Source organism: Rhinolophus hipposideros, assembly GCF_964194185.1.
Source record: "Rhinolophus hipposideros genome assembly, chromosome: 9".
NCBI classification, from domain to species: domain Eukaryota; kingdom Metazoa; phylum Chordata; class Mammalia; order Chiroptera; family Rhinolophidae; genus Rhinolophus; species Rhinolophus hipposideros.
The window spans coordinates 87,037,959-87,060,699 of NC_138055.1; the positions used below are offsets into that span (position 1 = coordinate 87,037,959).

At 34.4% G+C, this 22,741-nt stretch overlaps 1 protein-coding gene across 8 annotated transcripts in view; it reads left to right on the forward strand.

Annotated features, from left to right (window-relative positions):
• The window catches only part of FERRY3 (FERRY endosomal RAB5 effector complex subunit 3), a 45,817-nt gene that overhangs the window by 2,855 nt on the left and 20,221 nt on the right, over positions 1-22,741 (forward strand). For 7 of the 8 annotated variants that reach the window (XM_081058179.1, XM_081058176.1, XM_081058175.1 and 4 more), the window contains exons 3-10: positions 354-499; positions 5,009-5,190; positions 9,664-9,763; positions 9,866-9,987; positions 15,133-15,239; positions 15,595-15,792; positions 16,623-16,751; positions 21,248-21,322. In XM_081058179.1, the coding sequence (XP_080914305.1) occupies positions 354-499; positions 5,009-5,190; positions 9,664-9,763; positions 9,866-9,987; positions 15,133-15,239; positions 15,595-15,792; positions 16,623-16,751; positions 21,248-21,322 (1,059 nt within the window). Of the gene's footprint in view, positions 1-353; positions 500-3,944; positions 4,117-5,008; positions 5,191-9,663; positions 9,764-9,865; positions 9,988-15,132; positions 15,240-15,594; positions 15,793-16,622; positions 16,752-21,247; positions 21,323-22,741 lie in introns of those variants that run through there. The other variant, XM_081058180.1, reaches the window with a different exon arrangement.

Genomic DNA, 22,741 nt, shown 5'->3' on the forward strand with positions numbered 1-22,741 from the left:
ATAGTAACCTTTTGACCCTTGAAATCTGTAGATGATTTTTCTTTGTTTTTTTACCTACTCAGTTTCAAACTGAAGCATCAGGCTTAAGAAATTAACCTTTCAAATTAATATCAAGGTTGTACATAAGAGTTAAGAATTTTGACCATTCTCCATGTAATCACCTGTAATAGTAAGGAAAAATAGTTGTGAAATTAGTTAAATGATCCCCTACGTTTATTGTATTTATTTAGACATTGTATGAAGAGTATAAGCTTGATGAAATAAAATTTCATATTGGAATGCGTGGTCAGGTAAGATGTTCCCTATTTATGTCTGGATTTTGCTGACGATGGCGTTTCTTGTCCCCGTTACAGACTTAAAAGAGGCTCTGAGCCAGTTTATAGAAGGAGAATCTCTCAGAGATCACGATAGAGACGCTGAAGCCTCGCTGGAAGCTGTGAAGTCAGGTGAAGTAGATTTACATCAGCTGGCAAGGACGTGGGCCAAAGCTTATGCTGAGGTAAGAAAACAGATCAGATTGTAAATTCAAGGATATTCCGGACTTTGATGAGGATTTTTAAATTTATAAGCTAACACTTGAACAATTGTAGAATCCTTTTTTCTTTACATACAAAAATGTATTCCATGATATGCACTCTATACTGATGCTTGAGTGCTTCCTTCCTGTGTGAGGGTTAGCACATAAGACACAATACTTTGTATAATGCCTTTGTAAAACGAGAGGTTACTTTTGTAGTTCTAACCAGCGTAGGGTTGCCAGATTTAGTAATTAATAATACAGGACGCCAGTTAAATTCGAATTTCAAGTAAACAATGAATAATTTTTTGGTATAAGAAGTATACTTATTGTATACTTACTGTATTTTATCTGGCAACCTTAAACTAGCAGTAGTAGTTCATTTTAGTCTGGTTTACTTTTGTCCTATCACTTATCTTCACTGCTCTTACATAGTTATATAACATCATCGTTTTCCATTTAAATAATATGCCTTATTTCATAAAGTCTAAGATGCCCTTGATCATAACACACACCATTATTTTATTTACTACTAAGAAAGAATACTCCCACCAATTAAACTATGGTAGAATGCCAGGTGCTTTCAGGCATAAGATGCATCCTGATTTCTGAGGGTTGTAATGTATCTTTGAATTGATGAGATACAGTATGTTGAGAATCTGTTATATGCCATGTACTATACTAGGTGTTGGGTGTAAAACAGAAGTAAGACGGACAAAAAACTGAAATTTACATTTTAGTTAGAGAGCCAGATACAGAACTATGTAAACAGACAAATAAATTCAATAATTGCTAGCTTTAATGAGTGAATTACATCCTATTTTAAGCAGTTCAGTCTGTGAGAATTTGAAAGAAATCCATTTTATGGGGTCATATTTTTTAATCAAAGTAGTTTGCACTGTGCCCAGAAAGGTTTCCTAGTTTATTTAAAAGATGACAATATTTACAGATATTATTTTAAATATTTGCATAAAAAAGATATGTCTGTGATAATTACAATTAAAGAAACCTAATCTTTCTGCTGATAAAAAAGAATAAAGCTGTAAGATACATTAAAATAATAATTCCACTTAATTTATTCAACCAATATTCTTTGTACCTCTAAAATGGATTGGGTATACAGTTGAGGATGAGTCTTTGCCTTCAGGAAGCTTACAATCTAGTAGGAAGACACAGACTGTTATAACACTGCAATTGATAAATTTCAAAGTCATGGAATGAATGAAATTGTACATGGTGACTATGTAGAATGAGAAAAGTAGATGCCTGGACAGAATCCTGACAAAACTCTGTATTATAATTGTGTATTGGCTTACCTGTATCTCCTACTTGTGGATATCCACCTGGAAATGTCTACTTTATTACAGCTCTGGTATCTAGTAGTGCCTGCAAATAATAGGGCTTTGGTATGTGTTGGAGAGATGGGTGGCAAATAAATGGATGAGAGAATACACAAATGAATGAACAAACACTAGCGCATAAGGTGTTAACAGAGGAAAAAGAACCTGCAAAGGAAAGAGAGGAACTTGCCAAAGATGTAGAAAGAAGGCAAACGGTTATGGTTTCATGAAAATTAAGAAAACAAGAGTCACCAGGAAGGAGGGAATGGTCAACAGTGTCAAATGCTGCAAAGAAGGTCAAGCGAGGAAAGACTCAGAAAATATCCATTGGGTTTATCAAGTAATCTTCGTATGGCAAGATCAGTTTAAATGGATTGTTAGGGGCAGAAATTAGATTTCCGTGACTTTAAGAATGTGTGGGAATGTGGAAGTAGAGAGAATGAGATTAGATAACTCAAGAAGTTTGGCTCTACGGAGGAGAAGGATGAGGCACTTTCAGAATGAGAACACAGGGTCAGAGGTTTGTTCTTTTACGATGGTAGAGATAAAGACCAAAAGGGATGGAATCCAGAGCCCAAGTAGGGAATTAATCCTAACTGGGCAGAGGGAACTTCTTCCATTATAGCATAAAGGAAAAAGAAAAGGATGGACATAAATTAAGACAATTTTACTACCTGAGTAGCAGATGTTATGGTAGAAGAACTACTTCTACTTTACCTGAGAAGTAATAAAGACAGGTCATTTGTTTGGATGAAGGGGGTGGCTAAAGAGATAGTTGGATGTTTGAGGAGAGAACTGACCAGAGAAAGATAGGCTTGCCAGGCATCACTGAAGGGAAAGTTTAGTCACACCACTCTGCCTCCAGAAACTTCCGAGGTTTGCAGTTACTGCACTGTAGCTCTCTACAACCTGACTGTAAGATTAGAGTTTTTATAGGTGGGCAAGAGAAAGAACATCAGTCAGGGGAGTTGAGGGTTTTGGCAAGATAGTGGTTGAAAGCTGGTCTGTGGACTGGAAGCTGCATAGGGAAGGAAGGGAAGCTAGGTGGGAGCCCATGGCTGAGAAAAAAATGAAAAAATAGAGGATCTGTGGAGCGGAGGTCCTGATAAGGTGGAAGAAGCAGTTACCTGGGAGTCATGGAATGAGAAATCTTGGTTGAAGGTTATAGTCAGAGATGGAATGTTTGAGTTTTCGAGGTTGAGCTGTTGCTGGTGATGATATAGAATGGGTAACTGAGGTGGAGTGGAGAACTTATTAAAGTCGCAGAGTTCAGGGAAGTAAGAAGGCAAGGCATTTGGGGGTTAGCCACATGGACATCCAAGTGGCCCGGCTTGATGAAGAATGTGTGCCATCACACGTCTGAGGAAGGCTGTGAACTCAGTGCCAAAGCTTTAAATGAATGAGGGTGAGTGATGGGTAGGCTGTTAGATAACGATGGCCAAGAAAAATCGGGGGTGCCAAATCGTTTGAGCCCCAAACAGAGTTTTATGCCTGAATGTGGCAGTGGAGAAAGAATGGCCACTCTGCCCCATTGCTCTCAGCTCTCACAGCCCCCATTCTAGTTGCATCTTTCCTGAGGCAACAGGGCAGTTAGGTCAAGGAAAAACTGTTCCGTGCTTCTCACGTAGGTAGCTTCTGCCTATTCATAAAGCTAGGCTGAGTTTTCAATTGGTGCTGCAAATTATTATAGATAGCTGATACGGCTCGTGGGGTTGCTGAACGTCTGGCCACGCATACGTGTGTGTGGCTGGGCATATCCCTATTACCTGGCACTGGCTCTTTTCTACAAAATTTTAGCCTGAGCCTGAAGTGAATTTTGAACCAAGGTTAAGTTACATGAGCTGATTTTAATTCCTAGAGCGGTGCCAGGTCTTAGGATAGGGAGCAGGTATCAGAATGTGGTTTCAGGTTTTCAAAGGCACAGAGTACACGAAGTCCATGTTCTAGGTTCAGCTAGTCATTTTACGCTCTTCCCTCCTGCTCTGGCACGTGACTGAAGTGAAAGGAAACAAGGTAAAAGTTCGCCTATTGATTGACCAAGTTCAAGATAGCTGTTTCTGTGATTTATCCATTCGTTTTATTTTTAAGGTAAATTATGACTCTCAGTTATGTTATAGATTGCAGCTTTTAATATTTTCATCGGTAAGAAAAGGAGAAAATTCAGATTGTCCTTTTTTTTTACAGGTGATCCGTCAACAAGGATCAGTAATGGAAAAAACATACAAATCTTTGTGTTATTTCCACTTTTGCCATCAAATTGTATGATCCTTGACAAGGGACTTAGCGTATCGGTGTCCTCACTTGTGAAGCACAGTCGGTCTGAGTCACCCCCTCACACGTCCATGGGACAGGCAGCCCTGAGAGGATTTGTGTGCTGAGGGTGTCCTTGTTTTGCATCTCTCAGTGTTGCTGTTTTTCTTATCAGTGTTTACTCAGTCCCTTTATTATTTGGATAGCTACTCTTCTCATATACCTAAAAGCATACTTGCATTTTAAGGAGAAAGCAGAATACTAGAAAAGGTCAAAATACAAACATTGCATATGTTTATCGTGATATAAAATCCTATGCATGAATTGGGTTTTCAAGGTCATTTCATCACCACATAGGTGACCACTTAGGTAACCTCATTTGCTAAATATATAGCCTACAAAACATTTTTTAGCAATATATTTTTTAATAATGAAAAGTTTTTCTGATTACATAAGTAATACATCCAAACTATTGTATTATACAGTATATTGTAATATAAAGAAAGTAAAGGTCATCAGAAACCTCACTGTCATGAAATAGCCACCATTAGCATTTTATTGATCACCCCTTCGTGTCTGTATATACTATTTTACATAAATTGGATCATAGCATGCTTGTGTTTTTTTTCTGTTGTGGACACTTCTATGCCTTCCTCCACATTAACCCCTCCCCCATCCCTGCCACCAGGTAAACCATGTAAATAACACAGTTTGTATGTTTCTATTTTGGGGGGTACTCAGATAATCCTATATAACCAATATATACACACATATAAATAGAGGGGTTTTCTGTCCTTGTCTGATGTACAAAAATATAATCACTGTATACATACGTTTCTAGTAGTGTGTTAAATAAAAATTCTGGGTCATGATTTAAGAATGTCTGTGTATTATCTTGTAGACCACATTAGAGCATGCAAGGCCTGAAGAGCCCAGCTGGGATGAAGATTTTGCAGATGTGTACCATGACCTAATCCATTCTCCTGCCTCTGAAACGCTCCTAAATCTGGAACATAATTACTTTGTTAGTATCTCAGAACTGATTGGTGAAAGAGATGTGGAGCTGAAAAAATTACAAGAGAGGTATTTCACATTTCTTGCATTATCATAATTAAATGTTATATTGTCAGCTATGACGGCCTGCAGAATAACTTGTTCTTATTGTTGTAAAATTGAATAAAATAGAAAAAATTCGTTGATATTAGAAATTAATTTTCTTGTGTGTTTAAATCTTTAATTTCAACTGGGAAGTAAGTCCTCGTAGATTTAGAAAACTTCTTAAAAATTACCTAAGTAAATTACAGTGGCTTTATCTACTCTTATTTCTAAAAGAGGAATAGCTTACCTCTGCTGAAGGTTTACGTTGTTCCAGGCACTGTGCAAAGTGCTTTGGATGCTGTCTTAGTCAGCTCGGGCTGCTATGACAAAACCATAAACCGGATAGGTAAAACCGCAGAAGTTTATTTCTCACAGTCCTGGAGCCTGGGTCGTCCCAGATCAAGGTGCCAACAGATTTAGTATCGGGGAGGACCCATTTCCTGGCTTATAGACAGTGCCTTCTTGCAGTGCGTTCACATGGCCTTTCCTCAGTGCGCGCTTCCAGTGCATCTCTTCTAGGGGGAGAGCGCTAGCATTTCTTCCTCTAGGCACTAATTCCATCATGAGGGCACCAACCTCATGGCCTCTTCTAAACATAATTACCTTCCAAAGGCTTTACCTCCAAATACCATCACACGGAAGGTTAGCTTTCAACATATGAATTTGGAAGGGATACATACATGCAGTTCATACCAGATGCCCTTCCTCATTTGATCCTTACCACAACCCTACTGTCATTTCATTATCCCCATTGTACAGATGAGAAAGCCGAGGCTTAAGTAACTTGTCTAAGGACAAGCTGAATTTGAAACAGAAAGGGACTTCAAAGTTCTTACCTGCTATACCATACTGCCTCCCTGTTCAGAACCTGTTTAAAACTCTGCTGAGACTAAGTCCATGGTCTCTTTTAGTGCATTTTATAAGCTTATTTGCATTAGGACAAAAAACACTAGTATTATTCCAAGAAATATCAATTAGATTTGAATTCATTTTGTATGGATTACTTAAAACAGTATGCAAACGATGCTTTTATGACCTATTTTTTTCCTTCAGAGTAAGTAAAAAATTGCTAGCATTTTTTTATCTTCAAGCATGACTTTCCAGAAAGCTTCCTAATAATTTCATAATTATAGTAATAATTCAGGACACTCTCCTCTTTCCAGATAATCTATTTTAATCTAGCTGAATCTAATAACATTTATTACCTTAAAAATAGTTACTTAAGACTTAGGTCTACATAGCATTAAGATAATTTTTTTTGGTGTTGCTGATGCAAAATTTCTTTGATTGTGAAAATACATTAACAGCAAATCACATTTATTCTTTGAGACTGATTATTAAATCAGTCCCAAAGAAGTAAATTTAAAATGAGGTACTGGTTTGCTCCTGGCCCTCGTTAGCTTTGCATTAGAAAACATTGCACTAGCAAGATAAGAATAGCGTGTTGTTTTGAGGGTTGTCATAGTTAAGAACACTTAAAACACAAAAATCATAAGTAAATAGATTTAATCATTTTTCCTGAGGGCTACTGTCTTGTGTACCAGATCAGCATTTTTATTATATTGCATAGATTCATAAATTTTCATAATAATGCTATTCCTCTGGACCTTTTATTCTCATATTTAACAAGATATTAGAGCTGTCTCTGTGTCAAAAAGAACATGATGTTTTGAGGTATTTGTCATTCTTCATGGGCTTGGGTTTGCTGATTACCTGAATTGAGGTAGTTTATTCCCTTCCAGGGTGGGATACACGCAGTATGGATAGGTGCCACCAGGTAAATAGTCAAAGTTGTGTCCCTGCGGGAGACAAAAACTCCATTTTTTTCTAGTTCTTTATTATGTAGCCAATAAAATTATGAATATATTTTAAAAATAAGAACAAAATAAAGATTTTATTTTTTAAAAATACATAAAAATATAATTACCTAATACAAATTAATTACCTTCTTTTGAACTTCATTTTCCTAGTAGGGCTCTAATTATATAACCTTAAACTCATTCTGCATCTGTTCTTGGATCTCATGTTTTCTGGAACTGCACTCATTCTGCCTATAGTTAGATATATGAAAAATTTCCCAGCTTGGCCCTCTGTAGTTCATTTCAATACTTTTACTAGTCCTTTCTTTCAGCTGCTGAGCTACTCTAAATTGTGGTCTACTTTACTGCCTACTCACTACACCACCCAGAAAATTTCATATCAATATTCTGTAGTTGTTCTATTTTCTCTGATTGAAACAGATTCCTATCCTCATAACTCTTTGGGACCTTTTGGGAAGCTGAATTAACTAATTTTTGCATTTACTGCTAATTTATGCTTTTTTTTTTCTTTCGTAGAATATTTTTTAGTAGGTTTTTCTTTTTTTGGTTTATGGTATTTTTTGAAATGTCCTTCGGCCACACTTCTTGAAGGGGCTTTGCTTTTTTTTTTTCTTTCTAAACATATAAACAATATTTGAAAACATTTATTTAAAAACCAGTGTTTTAGTTTATCTTTCACATATCTAAACTGTTAGCTTGAAAAGGAAAAATAGCTATGTTTGTCTTAAAGTAGATAACATTTACCAGTATTGCAAAGTTGAACAGTGTAACTTAAAGTAAGTTTGAATTCACTGGTATCTGTGGAATTTCACCCAAAATTTTGGTGCTTAATTCATTTGTTCAGTTCATGAGCAGAAGTGACACAATTCCTTATTTCTCCTTTCCTTTAAATTTCATTTTACGTCTTTAAAAGGCAGTTTCTCAGCACAGCATCAATAAAGTTATAATGACTTTTTTTCCAAAGTGTCTTCAAAACAATGTACAGGTTGTCAGAATTGTCATGCCTGACACACTAAGCCAATGCATAGTTAGTAGTTCATCTGAAATATAATACAATTTCCTTTGATCTGAATCATCAAAAATATATACTGTATCATTCACTATATTATTAACTTTCACTTCTGACACATTTAGGGTAAAATACATATTCATGAAATTTTTTTGTAGAATTCTTATTTATTAGCCTTTTTTTTCCTCACTGGAAATTTGCTCCATTTAGCAAACCAGATTGAAGTTATTTTTTTAAAACTTAAAAATGGCAATGATACCTTTTATCCACTAGAGGGAACATGTGTAATGTAAAATATTAATATAGTCATATCAAAGTTTGTACGTATAAATATTTAGCAGTTATCCTTTTTTAAATAAAAATCTTACTTGCAAGCATAATCTTCACCTGACCTCTAATAGTTATTAAAAAGTTAATGGAGTCACCTACATTAGAATTAAATGGGGACTAAATGGTATTGAATATTTAATCCTAGAAGGTGTATATAGAAATGTGTAAATGTATAACATGTGATTGAGTTTCATTACTCAGATACATATCTTAATCAGTTGTTACAAAGAAGTGTAAATTTGCTTCTAAGAGCAATTTACTTAACCAAAATGATAGTGAAATTTTTTAAGTCGCTGTCTGTTTCATTCTTTAAGTGTGTTAAAAATATGGTTTAGAACAAACATCTTTAAAACATTTGTTTTAGAAGATAATTTTCAATTTGAAAATTTTTAATGAACTTAATTTATTAAAATATAACATACATACAAAATAGGCAATAAATTGTCGGTGTACACATCAATAAATTTTCACAAGGTAAGCACACCCATGTAATTATCACCCAGAGCAAGAAATAGAATATTTCCAGCACTGCCGAAGACTCCCCCAGGCCCATCTATCACTACCCATTTCTCTCATAAATAACTATGATAGAAACTTCTAATACGATGAGTTTTTCCTGGAAGGAAAACCATTTTTAATTTCATGCACGTTATTTATTTGGATAAATGAAGAAGGTAAGACAAAAGCTTATCTTCAGAAGTATTACATTGGTGCAAAAGTAATTGTGGTTTAAAAGGTTAAAAATTGCAAACCCCGCAATTACTTTTGCACCAACCTAATAGTATGTTCCTTTGTAAAGGGAACTTTGTGATTTTTGTCACAAAGGTTCTTAGAACCTAACTGGCAGCTTCTGGTTATAATATAAACTAACTTTCAAAAGTTGAAGTCACTTTAATTCATGTACAAGTAAATGGAAAATATATTCGAGCTGGAATTGCAGAGTATCTTCTTTAGGGAAATCTGCAGATGAAAAGGGGTCTGGACTTGTAAACATTTGCCATGGAAATTGAAAGATCACCCAGATTTTGACTGCTTTCACTCACACATTAAACTTAGATTAAAATTTAGCTGTATAAATGATGTTGTTGATGTTAAATGAAATTATCAGTATTTTTTCCACATCTCCATTTCCAAGGCTTCAAAGTGCTTTTCGGGTATTATAATTGCCATTCTTAGACATGTTCCTATAATATAAAAAAAATTTCACTTTCAGTTTGCAGAGATTGTTCAATGAATCTGGAGTGGTCGTATATCTTAAAATTTTGATGACTATGTCTGATCTGCTGATTTATGTTTCAGACAAGGTATTGAAATGGAAAAAGTGATGCAGGAATTGGGAAAGTCACGGACAGATCAAGATGTAAATTCACTGGCTGCTCAGCATTTTGAATCCCAGCAGGTAAGTGAAGTACAATGATGTTTAGAAATGTAGTTACATTTTTCCCCCACTTATTTATTTTTGTAAAAGACAATAACCAGTTGGTATATTGTCTCTTCTTAGGTCTTAGAAAATAAATGGTCCAATGAATTAAAACAATCAACTGCCATCCAAAAGCAAGAGTATCAAGAATGGGTGATAAAACTTCATCAAGACCTGAAAAATCCCAACAACAGCTCCCTCAGGTATTACTCATATATTATTCTTATTTGATGAAAATTCAGTGTTATTAATAATGTGTGCTTATTGTAAAATTGAACCTTTTTGTAGATATTTTTAAGTGACCGATGAAAATTCAAGATAGTTTTATACTTCTTTTAAAATCTTTTGTTTTATGGATTTTGTGTGGATTACTTGGGAGGGGGGTTAATTGGTTGGTTTTGAATAGTGATTTCTCCTCTAGAACGTAGCTTTATAAATCTCTTAGGTATGTATACCTAAATACCCCATGTACTATCTCTTGTTTCTTTGAATTCACACTCTCTAAGCAAAAAAATAAAAACGACATCTGCCCACGTGGAGATTATATTCTAGAGACTGACCTGTAAATAAAACAATACTGTATAGAGTTATATGTGCAGTAATAGAAGCATGTACAAGGTACAAAAATAATACAGAAGACTTTCCATCACCCATAACTTGTGTGATACCTTAGGGCCTAAATACATTGTGTTTCATATATTGCCCTAGAGCAGGGGTGTCTAAACTTTTTTCAACGGTTTTCACCAAGGCCCATATGCGGTAAAATACACAAACAGCCGGGCCACTCCCTCGAGGTGAAGTACGTATTGCCTCACCTGGTTTATTTAAGTAAACTAAATATATTTTTGGAATTTGCTGCGGGCCAATTAACAATGGATTACGGACTGCAGTTGGCCCTTGGGCCGCAGTTTGGACGCCCCCGCCCTAGAGCTTGACAGTGCCTGTGTTATTTCCTGGCTGTATATTCACACATTGGAGAATTTTTTTTCTTCTTTCAAATCCTAAAGTATATTCAATTGGAAATATATTTAGTACAGTATAATAATCCTACTTCCAGCATTTTCAGATATGTGCTATAAACATTTAGAAATAGCATCTTATTTATATCATGTCAGTCTCCCCCACTAGTCTTGCCTTGAAAACAAAAACCGTATTTGTGTTTTCTGCTGTTGTATAACCTGACCCTTGCCAAGTGTCCGGCTCTTGACACTGGCACATAAGACATATTCAGTAAGTATGGGCTGGGTGGGTAAACGGGCAAATGGATGATCATTTAACTTTACCTGATATCTGCCACCTCTTATCTAAGTATTATAATCTCCCATTTGCCTTATTTTTTCTCCCAAGTCAACACCTTAGAAATATTTAAACAATATTCTTTATATTGAGATGGGTAACATTCTTGACGATAACATGTTTGACTATACTCCTCATTTCAAATGAAAATAGTGATGAAAAGGGGAAAGATGGACTGCCAATGTCTGTATGCTATACTACACAATGGTATTTTTAAAATTGCTGACTATACTCCTTATTTCAAGTGAAAATAGTGATGAGGGAGAGCTGTAGGGAAACACGTGTTGGAAACACCCATATGCTATAATGTACAGTGGTGTTTCTCAAACTGCTGTTGCCATCGGCTAGGGATCATTCTAGATCTTTTACTTTCCAGCCAGACTTGTAAAATAACAAAAAAATGGAATGGAATGGAACAGAGTAGAGTAGAATAGGGAAAAATAAACATCAGAGCGTATTATGCATGAAGCTTTCTATAAGTGAATGTGTGTATTGAGCCAAAATGTAAAATATATGCTATATTTCGTGGTCAAAAATGTGGAAAGTAACTAATTTAGGGAAGCTGAGAAAACCCCTTGCTGTAAAAATTCTCTCTCACTTTGCTGCTACAGTTTCAGAAATTCAATCTATAGTATCAGTTCTACTGCGTAAATATTGGCCTCTAGCTGCTGCTGCTTTTGAAAACCAAGTTCACTGGAAGGAGTGTTTTTACTATGACTTTATTTGGTTTGCTTTCCTTTTTTTGATAGGGGTTTCCTTGGGCAACAGAAATCTGTTTTCAAGACAGACATATAGAACTCCTATATGAGATTGATAAAAATTGTATTTTATTTTTATTCATTTAATTTTGCCTTTTTTAAGTCAGATCTATTGGAGTATAAATTACATAAAGTAAAAATCATCTGTCTTAGATTTACATTTTGATGAGTTTGACAAAGTTAATTAGTAATGAAACCATTACAGCAATCAAGATACAGGATTTCTCCTTTACACCTTTTTTTTCCTTTTCTCCCTTTATAGTTAATCTCCTTTCCTGTTGCCCAGCTCTTGGCAATCTAGTCTGATTTCTGTCCCTGTAGTTTTGATGTTTCCAGAATGTCGTATACATGGAATCAAACTGTATGTAGCAGTTTGTGTCTTGTGTCTTTCACTTAGAGTAATGCTTTGCTTTTGAGACTCATTCATGTTGTTCCATTTATGAGTGGTTCTTTCCTTTTTATTGATCATTAGTATTCTGTTATTTTTTATCCATTCACTTGATGATAGACATTTGAGGTATTTCCAGATTTTGGCAACTATAAATAAAGCTGCTATAAACAGGTCTTTGTATATACATATGTTTTTGTTTCTCATATATGAATACCTAGAAATGGAATTGCTGGATCACATTGTAAGTGTCTTAACCTTATGAGAAACTGCCAGACTGTTTGCCTACGTGCCTGTCCATTTTTCTGTTCCAACCACCGATGTGTGAGGATTTTAGATGCTCCACCTCCTTGTCAACACTTGGTCTTGATATTTGGTCGTTCTGGTAGGTTTTGTAGTGATGTCTCATCATGGTTTTACTTTGCATTTCCTAGATGGCTAGTTACGTCAGACATTTTTTTCATATGCTAATCTTCCATCCATATTTCTCCTTTGTTTTTTGTTCGTTTGTTTTAATTAAGTTGTGAGAGTTCTTTGTATATTCTGGATACAAGTCTATCATCAGATAAGTGTTTTACAAATATTGTCTCTCACCCTATAGCTTGTCTTTTTATTTTCTTAATAGTGTCTTTTGAGGAGCAAAGTTTTAATTAAGTGCAATTTATCAATTATTAAATTGTTTTGTGTCTTATCTAACATATCTTTGCCTAATCCAAGATTACAAAGATTTTTCTCCTGTTTCCTTCTAGAAGTTTTATAGGTAAAACTTACATATATGTCATAATGTGTTATATCACATGTATAAAATATAAATACAAATAAATTGTTCACTATAAAATAATAAATAAATAAATATGCTGTGTGTGTGTGTGTGTGTGTGTGTGTGTGTGTGTGTGTGTGTGTGTTGGTCTACAGTTTACTTTTCTTATAATATCTTCATTTGGTTTTGCTATCAGGGTAATGGTGGCATCATAATGTGAGTGGTTGGTCTACCTATGATCCTGTCAAAGGGATTGATATTTGTTGCCATTGATTTGATATCATGCTTTATTTCTAGTGCTTCCATTTGTTTTGTCTCTTTGCTGAAATTCTTATCTGTCCTTGTGTTGTTTTACACTAGATCTTTTCGCATATCAATTATAGTTATTTGAAAGTCCCTTTCTTATAGTCCCGATATCTGTTTCTGTCTAAGTCTGTTTCTGTTGATTGCTTTATCTGTCTATTTACAATGGGGTTGTTTGTTTGCCTGCCCTTTTTATGGTGTCTCTTTTTCTAACTGAATACTGGATATTGCATATATTAGAAAAGAAGACACTGAGGTGATTGATATTTATGTGCAGAAATGAACAGGCCATTCATGGGAAGGTCATTGAGCAGTTGAGCTGAGTTTGGTTTTGTTCCTTCAGTACAGCACCAGCTTCATTTGCTACAGTAGTAAGCTGCTGCCACTTCATGTTTGGACTGGGGCTTTGGATTCTAGAGGGGTTTCTCTGTCATTCTGCTCCATCCTCCGCCTTTGGTAGTCTTTGCAGGCCTGGCCACAACACGAGGTCGCTTCCTCTGCTGTTGCTCCACCCCCAACAGTAGACTGTCATTTGTCACTGGGTGCTAGGCTTATTATTGAGGGTGGGAGACAGCTGTCCGTTGCTTGTCCAGCTTCAGTCTGGGGCAAATGCTGTATAAGTGGATCTTGGGCTTGGGGCATTTTCAGCATTTCTAGCTGTGCCTTCTGCCCTGCCCCTACTATGTTCTTGGAAGACACCAGTGGAAAAGAGTTGCAAATGTATGCAAACTGCCCTCATGCTTGGCACTCGCAGCTCTTCTAAGTTTCCACACCAGCCCATAGTTGACCATTAAGAATTGGTTGAAAATTTGGCTGATTTCCTGTTATCCCCTTATATTACAGCAATGCATTTCTGCCATGCTCTGCCAAAAGTGAAAACTGTGTCCTTCCTCTCCTTGGAGAGATGTGTCACACTTTAGAATTTAGTTTATGTGGTTGCCTTGTTACCTCAAATCTCTGATGGGCTCCAGAAAAGTTATGATTTTACAGATGATCTTGTTAGAGTGGGGACAACATTCTCTTGTGTCTTTCTACAACCTAAGATGAGGATATTTTATTAATATAAATTTACTTTTAGGTTTAAATTTGCCATATTTACTAACAAAGTCAGTGAGATTAATGAGATTGCTTGGATTAACCCCCAAAATGTAGTCAGGGGAATGGATAACTATTACAGCTTTTATCATCTTCAGTAAACCATGAAATTTGAATTGAACAGCTGTATAATTATAGTGCCTCCATGGAAACCTTTTCAGCAAATACAAGAACAGAGAAGAGCAGAGAGAAGTATTTTTTGTGTGTGTTTTTTTTAATGGGAGGAGAATGTTGTGGGGGAGGGGGCCAGGAAATGATAAGAAAAAAAAGAGGATGTGAATACATCAAAATGAACTTCATCCTTTTTAATTATTCCTTGTTTGACGTTCTACTTTTTAATTTTTGTTTCAGTCATTTTGCCTATTTTCTAGTTTTGCCTGCAGCCAACCCTGATAAAGGATATATTTTTTAAAATGCCATTTTAAAGTAGTAAGTTAGTAACTTCATTTAATCATTCTCTTAGGCCACTGTGAAATATTAAATGGTAATATATGAATTGATAGTGTAGAGATTGAAAATGAAAAACATGTTTTACTTACTGTGAGGAAATGAAAGAACAAGTAGGATTTTCGAACATCTTAGTACTTAAGATCTTACTTATCACCATGGATTTAAGAGAAGTTTAGGAATAAATTAAGTTCTACTTTCAGCTGTTACTTTTGTGTTATTTCATTATAAAGCTTTCTTTCCTTTAAAAAAAGTTCTTGACAGACATTTCAAAAAAAATCAGTACTTTTATTAATTTCAGTGAAGAAATTAAAGTTCAACCAAGTCAGTTCAGAGAATCTGTAGAAGCAAATGGAAGGATTTACGAGGAACAGAGAAAGTTAGAAGAAAGTTTTACCATTCACTTAGGTAAGTGTATTAATTTTTTGCAGTCATAATTTATTGTAACTTGTGAAACATTTTTTATGCTATAAGAGAAAAATTGCTAGCATGAGTAGAATATACCCATGTTATTTTTAATTACAAAGTATATCCTGCTCCAAGAAAGCCTATAGTTTGTTGCCTATACATTTTCTGTTTTAGCTTATATATTATTCTTGCAAACAGAAAGATGAAGTATTAACAGTTATGAAAATGGGAAACGGCAAGGCCATTTTTAATTATTTATAGTACAGATTAATCTGGATTCTTGTCATAGAGATTTCATCCTGTTATACTGGATTTTGCAGCTAAGTATCTTTCTGGGATTGTTGCCTGCCCCCAGGAGCCCAGTTGAAGACCATGCATAATTTGAGATTGCTGAGAGCAGACATGCTGGATTTCTGTAAGCACAAAAGAAATCATAGAAGTGGTGTGAAACTCCATCGGCTCCAGACAGCTCTGTCACTTTACTCCACATCTCTCTGTGGCCTGGTTTTACTAGTAGATAATCGAATCAATTCATACAGTGGTATTAAAAGAGGTAAGTTAACATTATATATATTTATTTCATTAAATTTCTCCTTTACAACCATTCTTACAAAGAAAGGAATTAAATTATGGAAACCTTGAAAAAAAATTTAGTTACCCCAGTATTCAAGTAAATGAAAAAATACACATGCCCAGCCATGGCTATTTTAAATTTGTGTTTCTTACTTTGGCAGGGGTAGAATGCTTCAGGACATTTAATTTTTTCTTAAAATTCTATTATATTGTAAATAATACTCTTACAGAATTCTTGTTTCAAGGTATAACAAAAAGAATTATCAAGATATAAATGTAGTTTTCAATTTAGAAACAGATCCTGGCTCGGTGAATTTTAATTCATCCATTTATCCTTTTATGTTTTTTTAAACAACCTATTTCTTAAAAACACTAGGTAAAATTCTACCTTCCCTCATAGTACAAATCACACTTATGATTATTTAAAACTTTTTAAATATTTAAAATGTATAACTGTTTTTTAAAAGAATCATGAATAGAGTATGTTTCCTATCATAAATATAAGAAACATTGTATTTTTTAGCACTTTTTGGGACTGTATTATGATTAAAGTATCTATTATTTAAAGAAGGCTTGGAATTATATTAAATTTTCTTTGTCTGTTGTTTACTCTTGCATGGTTGAGAGATTATTTCTGATCAAAACAAAATTGTTGTACCCTAACAATCAGACAATTATTGAAAGGACAAGTATAAAAAGTCATACTTCTGAATTTTCTATTCTATTTCACCAGATCTCCTTGTCTATAAGTAAATACTAAACATTTGATAGTTCACCTTTAGAAGATTGTCAATGTTTTGGATTCCTTAGATTTTGCCACAGTTTGCCAAGAATGCACTGACTTCCATTTTCCCCGAATTGAAGAGCAACTGGAAGTTGTCCAGCAGGTGGTACTTTATGCCAGAACTCAGCGCAGGAGTAAGTTGAAAGAGTCACATGGTCAGTAAAACTTCTTAAAATTTCTTAAAATTTCACTTTCAGTATGTTCTGTCCCTAAGCATTCTAATAGCATATGGGCCATCATTGAAGTATATTAAGTTGGGTTGGTGGAAGGGTGGAAGGAAGAAATTAACAAAATTCAAGATCTTTAGAAGCTTGGATTCTGTTCTCAATTTCCCTTTTATGCATGATCTTGTTTAAGATCCTTAGCAAAAACTGTTTTTAAATGTCAGTTTTAGAGTTATATTTGACATCAGCACTCAGTGGAAAGTAGGTGATCTTTTGACCCAAGTTCTGTATCTCTAAAATGGACATAATTATTACTATAAGAGGCATTGAAATCACAGAGTAAACAGTCACACGAATATATACTTTTTATATCTTTGATTCATTAGGTAACATGAAGTCAATTACAAGAATTGTTTTCAGGTATTCTTTTAAAAAATTACTATGTCCAGAACTATGTCTTGCTTTTCCTATATCTATCCATGATATGTACATCCTTTCTAACTATTTAGGAAATTTGCTGGAAAATGATTTTAAAGCTATAGAAAAAGTTCATAGCTTCTTTCTTCAGAAGATTTCTATCTATTCATAGAGAAACTTAAGGGAAGACATAGATAAAAGAAAAAACTATCTTAAATTACAGATTAATTCTGCTATTTTTTTTAATTGAAAAATGAATTTTTTTAAAATTAAAGTTTATTGGGATGACAATTATTAGTAAATTTACATAGATTTCAGGTGTACAATTCCATATTACATCATCTGTAAATCCCATTGTGTGTTCACCACCTAGAGTCAGTTCTTGCATTACCATATGTTTGTAAAAATTAAAAGTTTTGTTTTTTTAAAAATTAAATTGGTACCATAAATTTATTTAGTTGGATCAAAATATAGGGTAATATTTATTCAAAAATATATGTAATATGTGATTTTCTTCGTTTTTCTGACATTTTATGTTATGTCACAGGCATAAAATCATAATGCATGTTCTTCTCTGGCTTGAATGCATACTTAGTATATAATTATTTCATATAAAAACTTGATGTCTTGCCCAGGAAATAAAATATGTCAGGTTTTTAAGTTGTGGCTGGTCAGACCTTTAAATTTGCTTCTGGTAGTTCAGATATCTTTTTTGTTCGTTTGTTTTGCAACTGCAATGTTTAAAAGAAAGCATTATAATACTTTTGGTTCATATTGTTATATGTTTGCTTGGTGTCTTGGTTCCTCTCTCCCATGTAAATTGTGTAACTCCTCCTTCTGATGCTAGACTGTAGCTATCTAGACAGCTTGATTAGCATTAACTATAGTGTCCTTCTTTATGCAACAGATTTAAAATAATATTTATTTTTTAATCATTTCTTAAATAGATAAAACAATCTCAAGATTCACAATTCAAACTGTACAAAAGAACATACAGTGAAGGTCTTTGTAAAACTGCCCACCAGCCACCCAATTTCCTACTCCAGAGGCAGCCATTGCTACCTCACGTGTCCTTTCCAGACATGTGTTTAGGTATATACGAGCACATGTATCTGTGTAGTTATTATCCCTTTTACACAAATGGCAGCTTTCTCTGCACACTTTTACGTGCTCTGCTTTTTGCACTGAATAATTTCTCTTGGACATCATTTCCTATCAGTACATAAAGAGCATCCTCATACTTTTTACGGCTGCATAGTAGTCCACTGCAGGATAAGCTACTATTGATCGGTTCCTTATTGATAGATATGCAATCTGTTCCCAAAGTTTTTGCTGTTATAAATAATAATGCATGAATAACCTTGCACATATATCATTGTGTGCATGACCACATCTGTAGCATAGATTCCTAAAGAGACATTTCTGGACTAAAGGACACATACATTTATAATTTAATAGTGTAGCAAGTTTATATTCTCACTAAAGGTGACTGTGGCTTTGCTGTGGCTGGATGTGTTATACTTGACAGAACCAGGCTGAGTTCTAGGAAATCAGGGAAGTATCTCCCAACAAACGACCATTAGAAAATTTCAGTATCCTCTTATTTGCCTACCATCCTCTTCCTCCATCTCATTCAAACTAGCAATGCTGTGATCAGTAGCATTTTACTATTATTCTTAGTAGTGACTAAAGCGTGAAGACTGAGATCATGACAGGTGTGGGAGGAGGATTCTAAGTATATTTACGAGCGATAGAAAGTCTGCAGTAAATGACAGGAAGTTTTTAAACCACATACGGTTAAGGCAATGTGTCTACATCATGGTATTATTTTGTTCTTGTTCAAGCAACTATTTTGTGGTTAAATGAGTCAGTGAAACAAGTAGGTTTATAAAAGACAACTTTCTTAAAGGAACCAGCATGTTGTTACAGAGAGTTTTGTGAAAATACTTTCTCCGTCTTTTCCTTTTCTGTGCGTGCCCACGTGTTTGTTCTACACGTTTATATCCTGATGCACAAGTACCTGTTTATTCTAAGGCATTCCATGTTTTCTTTACTGTGTTTATTATATGAGCATCTTTATGTTCCTACAAAAACAATTTGGTTTTGTGCACATTTTATGTACATTTTTTCATTAGTTTCAGGTGTACAAAACAATGTAATAGTTAGTTAGACATTTACACCCTTCACAAAGTGATAATCCACTACCCCTCTGACATCATATACAGCTGTTACAATTCCACTGACTCTATTCCCTGTGCTGTACTCCACATCCTGTGACCATACATATACATATATGTATATATTAAATTATAGTTGACATTCATTATTATTCAGCTTCAGGTACCCACAGCAATCAGGTACCCATACCCTCCATGAAGTGGTCTCCCTAATATGTGTCCATCAAATACCCTACAAAATCTTTACATTATTGATTACATTCTCCAAACTGACTTTCATATCCCCATGGCAATATTGTACTTACTGGTTGTGCTTTCTAATCCCCTCACCTTCTCCCTCATCCCCACCCTTTTCCTACTAGCAACCTTTAGTTTTTCCTTTATATCTCTGAGACTGTTTCTGATTAGTTTGTTCATTATTCTTTAGATTCCGCATATAAGTAAGATCATATGGTATTTGTCTTTCTCCGTCTGACTTATTTCACTTAGCATAATGTTCTCTAGGTCCATTCATATATATACACTTTTTAAAAATGAAAAATAGCCATTTTCTTATTACAAAGTATTACTATTAAAACATGGAAAGAGAAATGGACTATGATCTGTTCTCTTTTGTTTACTTAATAGGGATTCTGTTTGTTAAAACCCCTGTGAAAAAGATTAGAGTCCTTATTGTTTTTTGTTTTCTGTACTATGATCAAACATTTAAAGCTTATCAATCAATGGCTCTGTATGAGGAACTAACTATTACACCAAATGTGGGTTCTGGCAACACAGAGCTCCTCTTTGTGCCCCTCTCTGCCTCTGTCTCTTCACTTATAAAATGTATGCATTTACAAGGGATAGTGTTATAAATCAATTCATCAAAGTAGTCAATAGGTGAAAATATTAAATGACTTTTATTTAGAACATTCTTGAAACCATAATATTCCCTTGGTATTTGCAGTTTACTCATTTGAAGGTCTGACTCTCTTCAAGTGGTTTTCTAATGCTGGAGGCCATTATCTAAGGCTGGAGGTTTTGCATTTAACTGAAATAAATATTCAGCCTCTTAAAGAGAGCTATGTTGAATGCTAATATTCATTCTGCGTTTTTGAGTTCTGATAGGATTCTTATAAAATTCAGATGTGTCTTTTATTAAAAATATATGTATGCATGTAGAATAATTAGTGTGCAACCATAGTAATATGTGGTCAATTGTGATGTATCTTATTTTACCAACATTTATCCTTTTAAGTAATGTCTTCTAAAAAGAAAAAAAACTAGTAACTGAATTTTAAAATGCTGTATTTAGAACAATCTCACATTGTCTGTTTGAAATAAATTGAGTATAATGTCAGATAAGTAACACATTTTAGGGATGGGTTGAATATCAAGTGATTCCTGGTGCTACTAACCATTTGTAGTCCTGAACAAGTTATATCAACAACAGTGACTCACATTCTAAATATAAATATGGCCACATGACAACTATCTAATGAAGTTATGTGTTGTTAACTTAGTGCCTTGAACCTCCCAGGTGAAAAATAGGGTATTGGCAAGTCTAATGTGGTTAGGACCATAGGATTTGAAATCTGAGTATTTGGGTTCAAGACCTGGTTCCACCACTTACTTGTGCACCATTGGTTAAGTTAATTAACCCACCTAAGCCTCAGTTTCCTCATATATAAATGAAGTACTAATAGTATTTGCCTTGTAAGATTGTGGTTATAGGCGTTTTGTAAGTATTAAATGAGACTATCCATGTAAAAGCATGTGTCATGCATCAGAATGCCTGGCACCTAAAGACCCTTAGTAAATTTTTACTGTTGTGATTGCTTGAGGAGTAATGATAGTAGTAACGTGTTTTCATATGTTGTTACGTTCTTTCATTTTGCATTATCTTATGAATAGATTCTGGAAACCCAAATGGAGAAAGTGACGATAAGACTAAAAATGCTGATAGAAACTATTTAAATATTTTACCTGGTAAGTATTATTTTAAATTGAAATTTTCTTATGCACGTTGAAATCATAGATTTTAAATCTAAGTTCTTATGGTGTACTTTATAAAAAGTTTTTCAGTGTATCACTTTGAAACAATATCGTATCTATATAATACACTTTCACAGATGTTCTGCAGTTTAAATCTTGTACGAGTACTGACTTTTTTCTAAATCCATAGAAGAATGTCTCAAGCCATTGCATATGTTTTGTTATTTGCTATTTCAGATTTCCTTTTTTATACATCATTCTTAGTTTCTTAAATTAACCAAGAAATAATTTTTACTCAAAAATATAAGCAATGGTACATAGAGATGTAAACAATTGAATGTGTAGAAAGAACATAAGTCATTTGATTTAGAACCTTTCTTATTTTCATTCCCCCATAAATTTTCCTGCTTTCCATTTCTTTAATTTTCTTTATTTTTGTATACATTGTTTAGAAATCAGAAATTCAGTCTCTTCATCCTCTTCTATGTTGAATTCATTCGTAGCGTGTGTGTGACAGGGTATACAAGGAAGTCCTATTTGTTTATTTTTTAAGTGTAAGGTCTTTTAAACTAAGTGGTAAATTTTGCCCTTTCCTAATTGACCATGGTTGTTTCCTCACATTTCCTTCCCCAGATTTTCTACACATAGATCACATTCCATTTAATCTAGCAAACGGCATACCCATTCCTGGTTTTCATCTTGTCAGCCCCAGGCGGTCAGCTTGTGGTCATCAGCTTCCAAATTTCCTTCCACCTTCAGATCTCCTACCTTCATGGATAATGTTAGAGGCAGGATTGCGTCACCACAGGCTGTTTCCTTCACTTTGTGGAACAGGAAACTGTCCTCCTTTCCATCTAAAAATACCTTCATTGAGACAGGATTTATTGTATTTTTCTTCATAGATCCGTAATTTAAATCATCTATATTTTGTGGCTTTCTTAAAATGTGTCAATCTTATTATCTATTCCGGAAGTACAGATGTCCGATTTTTTTTTTAAACTTAACTCTTTATTGCTATATTTATTACCTTCCTTGTTCCATTTTGGTAAAATGCCTGTAGGGTTGGTTTCTTGTTATCACCACCAAGTCAGGAAGATATGTCATAAGTCTGCATTTAAAAAGGGATGTTAAACTATTCAGTTAGATATGCTGGTAGCATCTGAATTTCCGTTTCATTAAAGGATGCCTACACAGCTAGGAAGTAAACAGGACAGGAGAAAAGATTCAAATCACAAATTTTTAAGTCGCAGAAAAACCTAATATATAATTATTAACCAATAGTTTTGCTTTGTTATTATCTAAATAGTTAGTTTATCTCAGCTAATTCTCACAACACCTTTATAAGGAAAGCACTCAGGCATTATTTTCCCATTTCATACACAAAGTACACAGGATCTATAAGTTGGATTGATT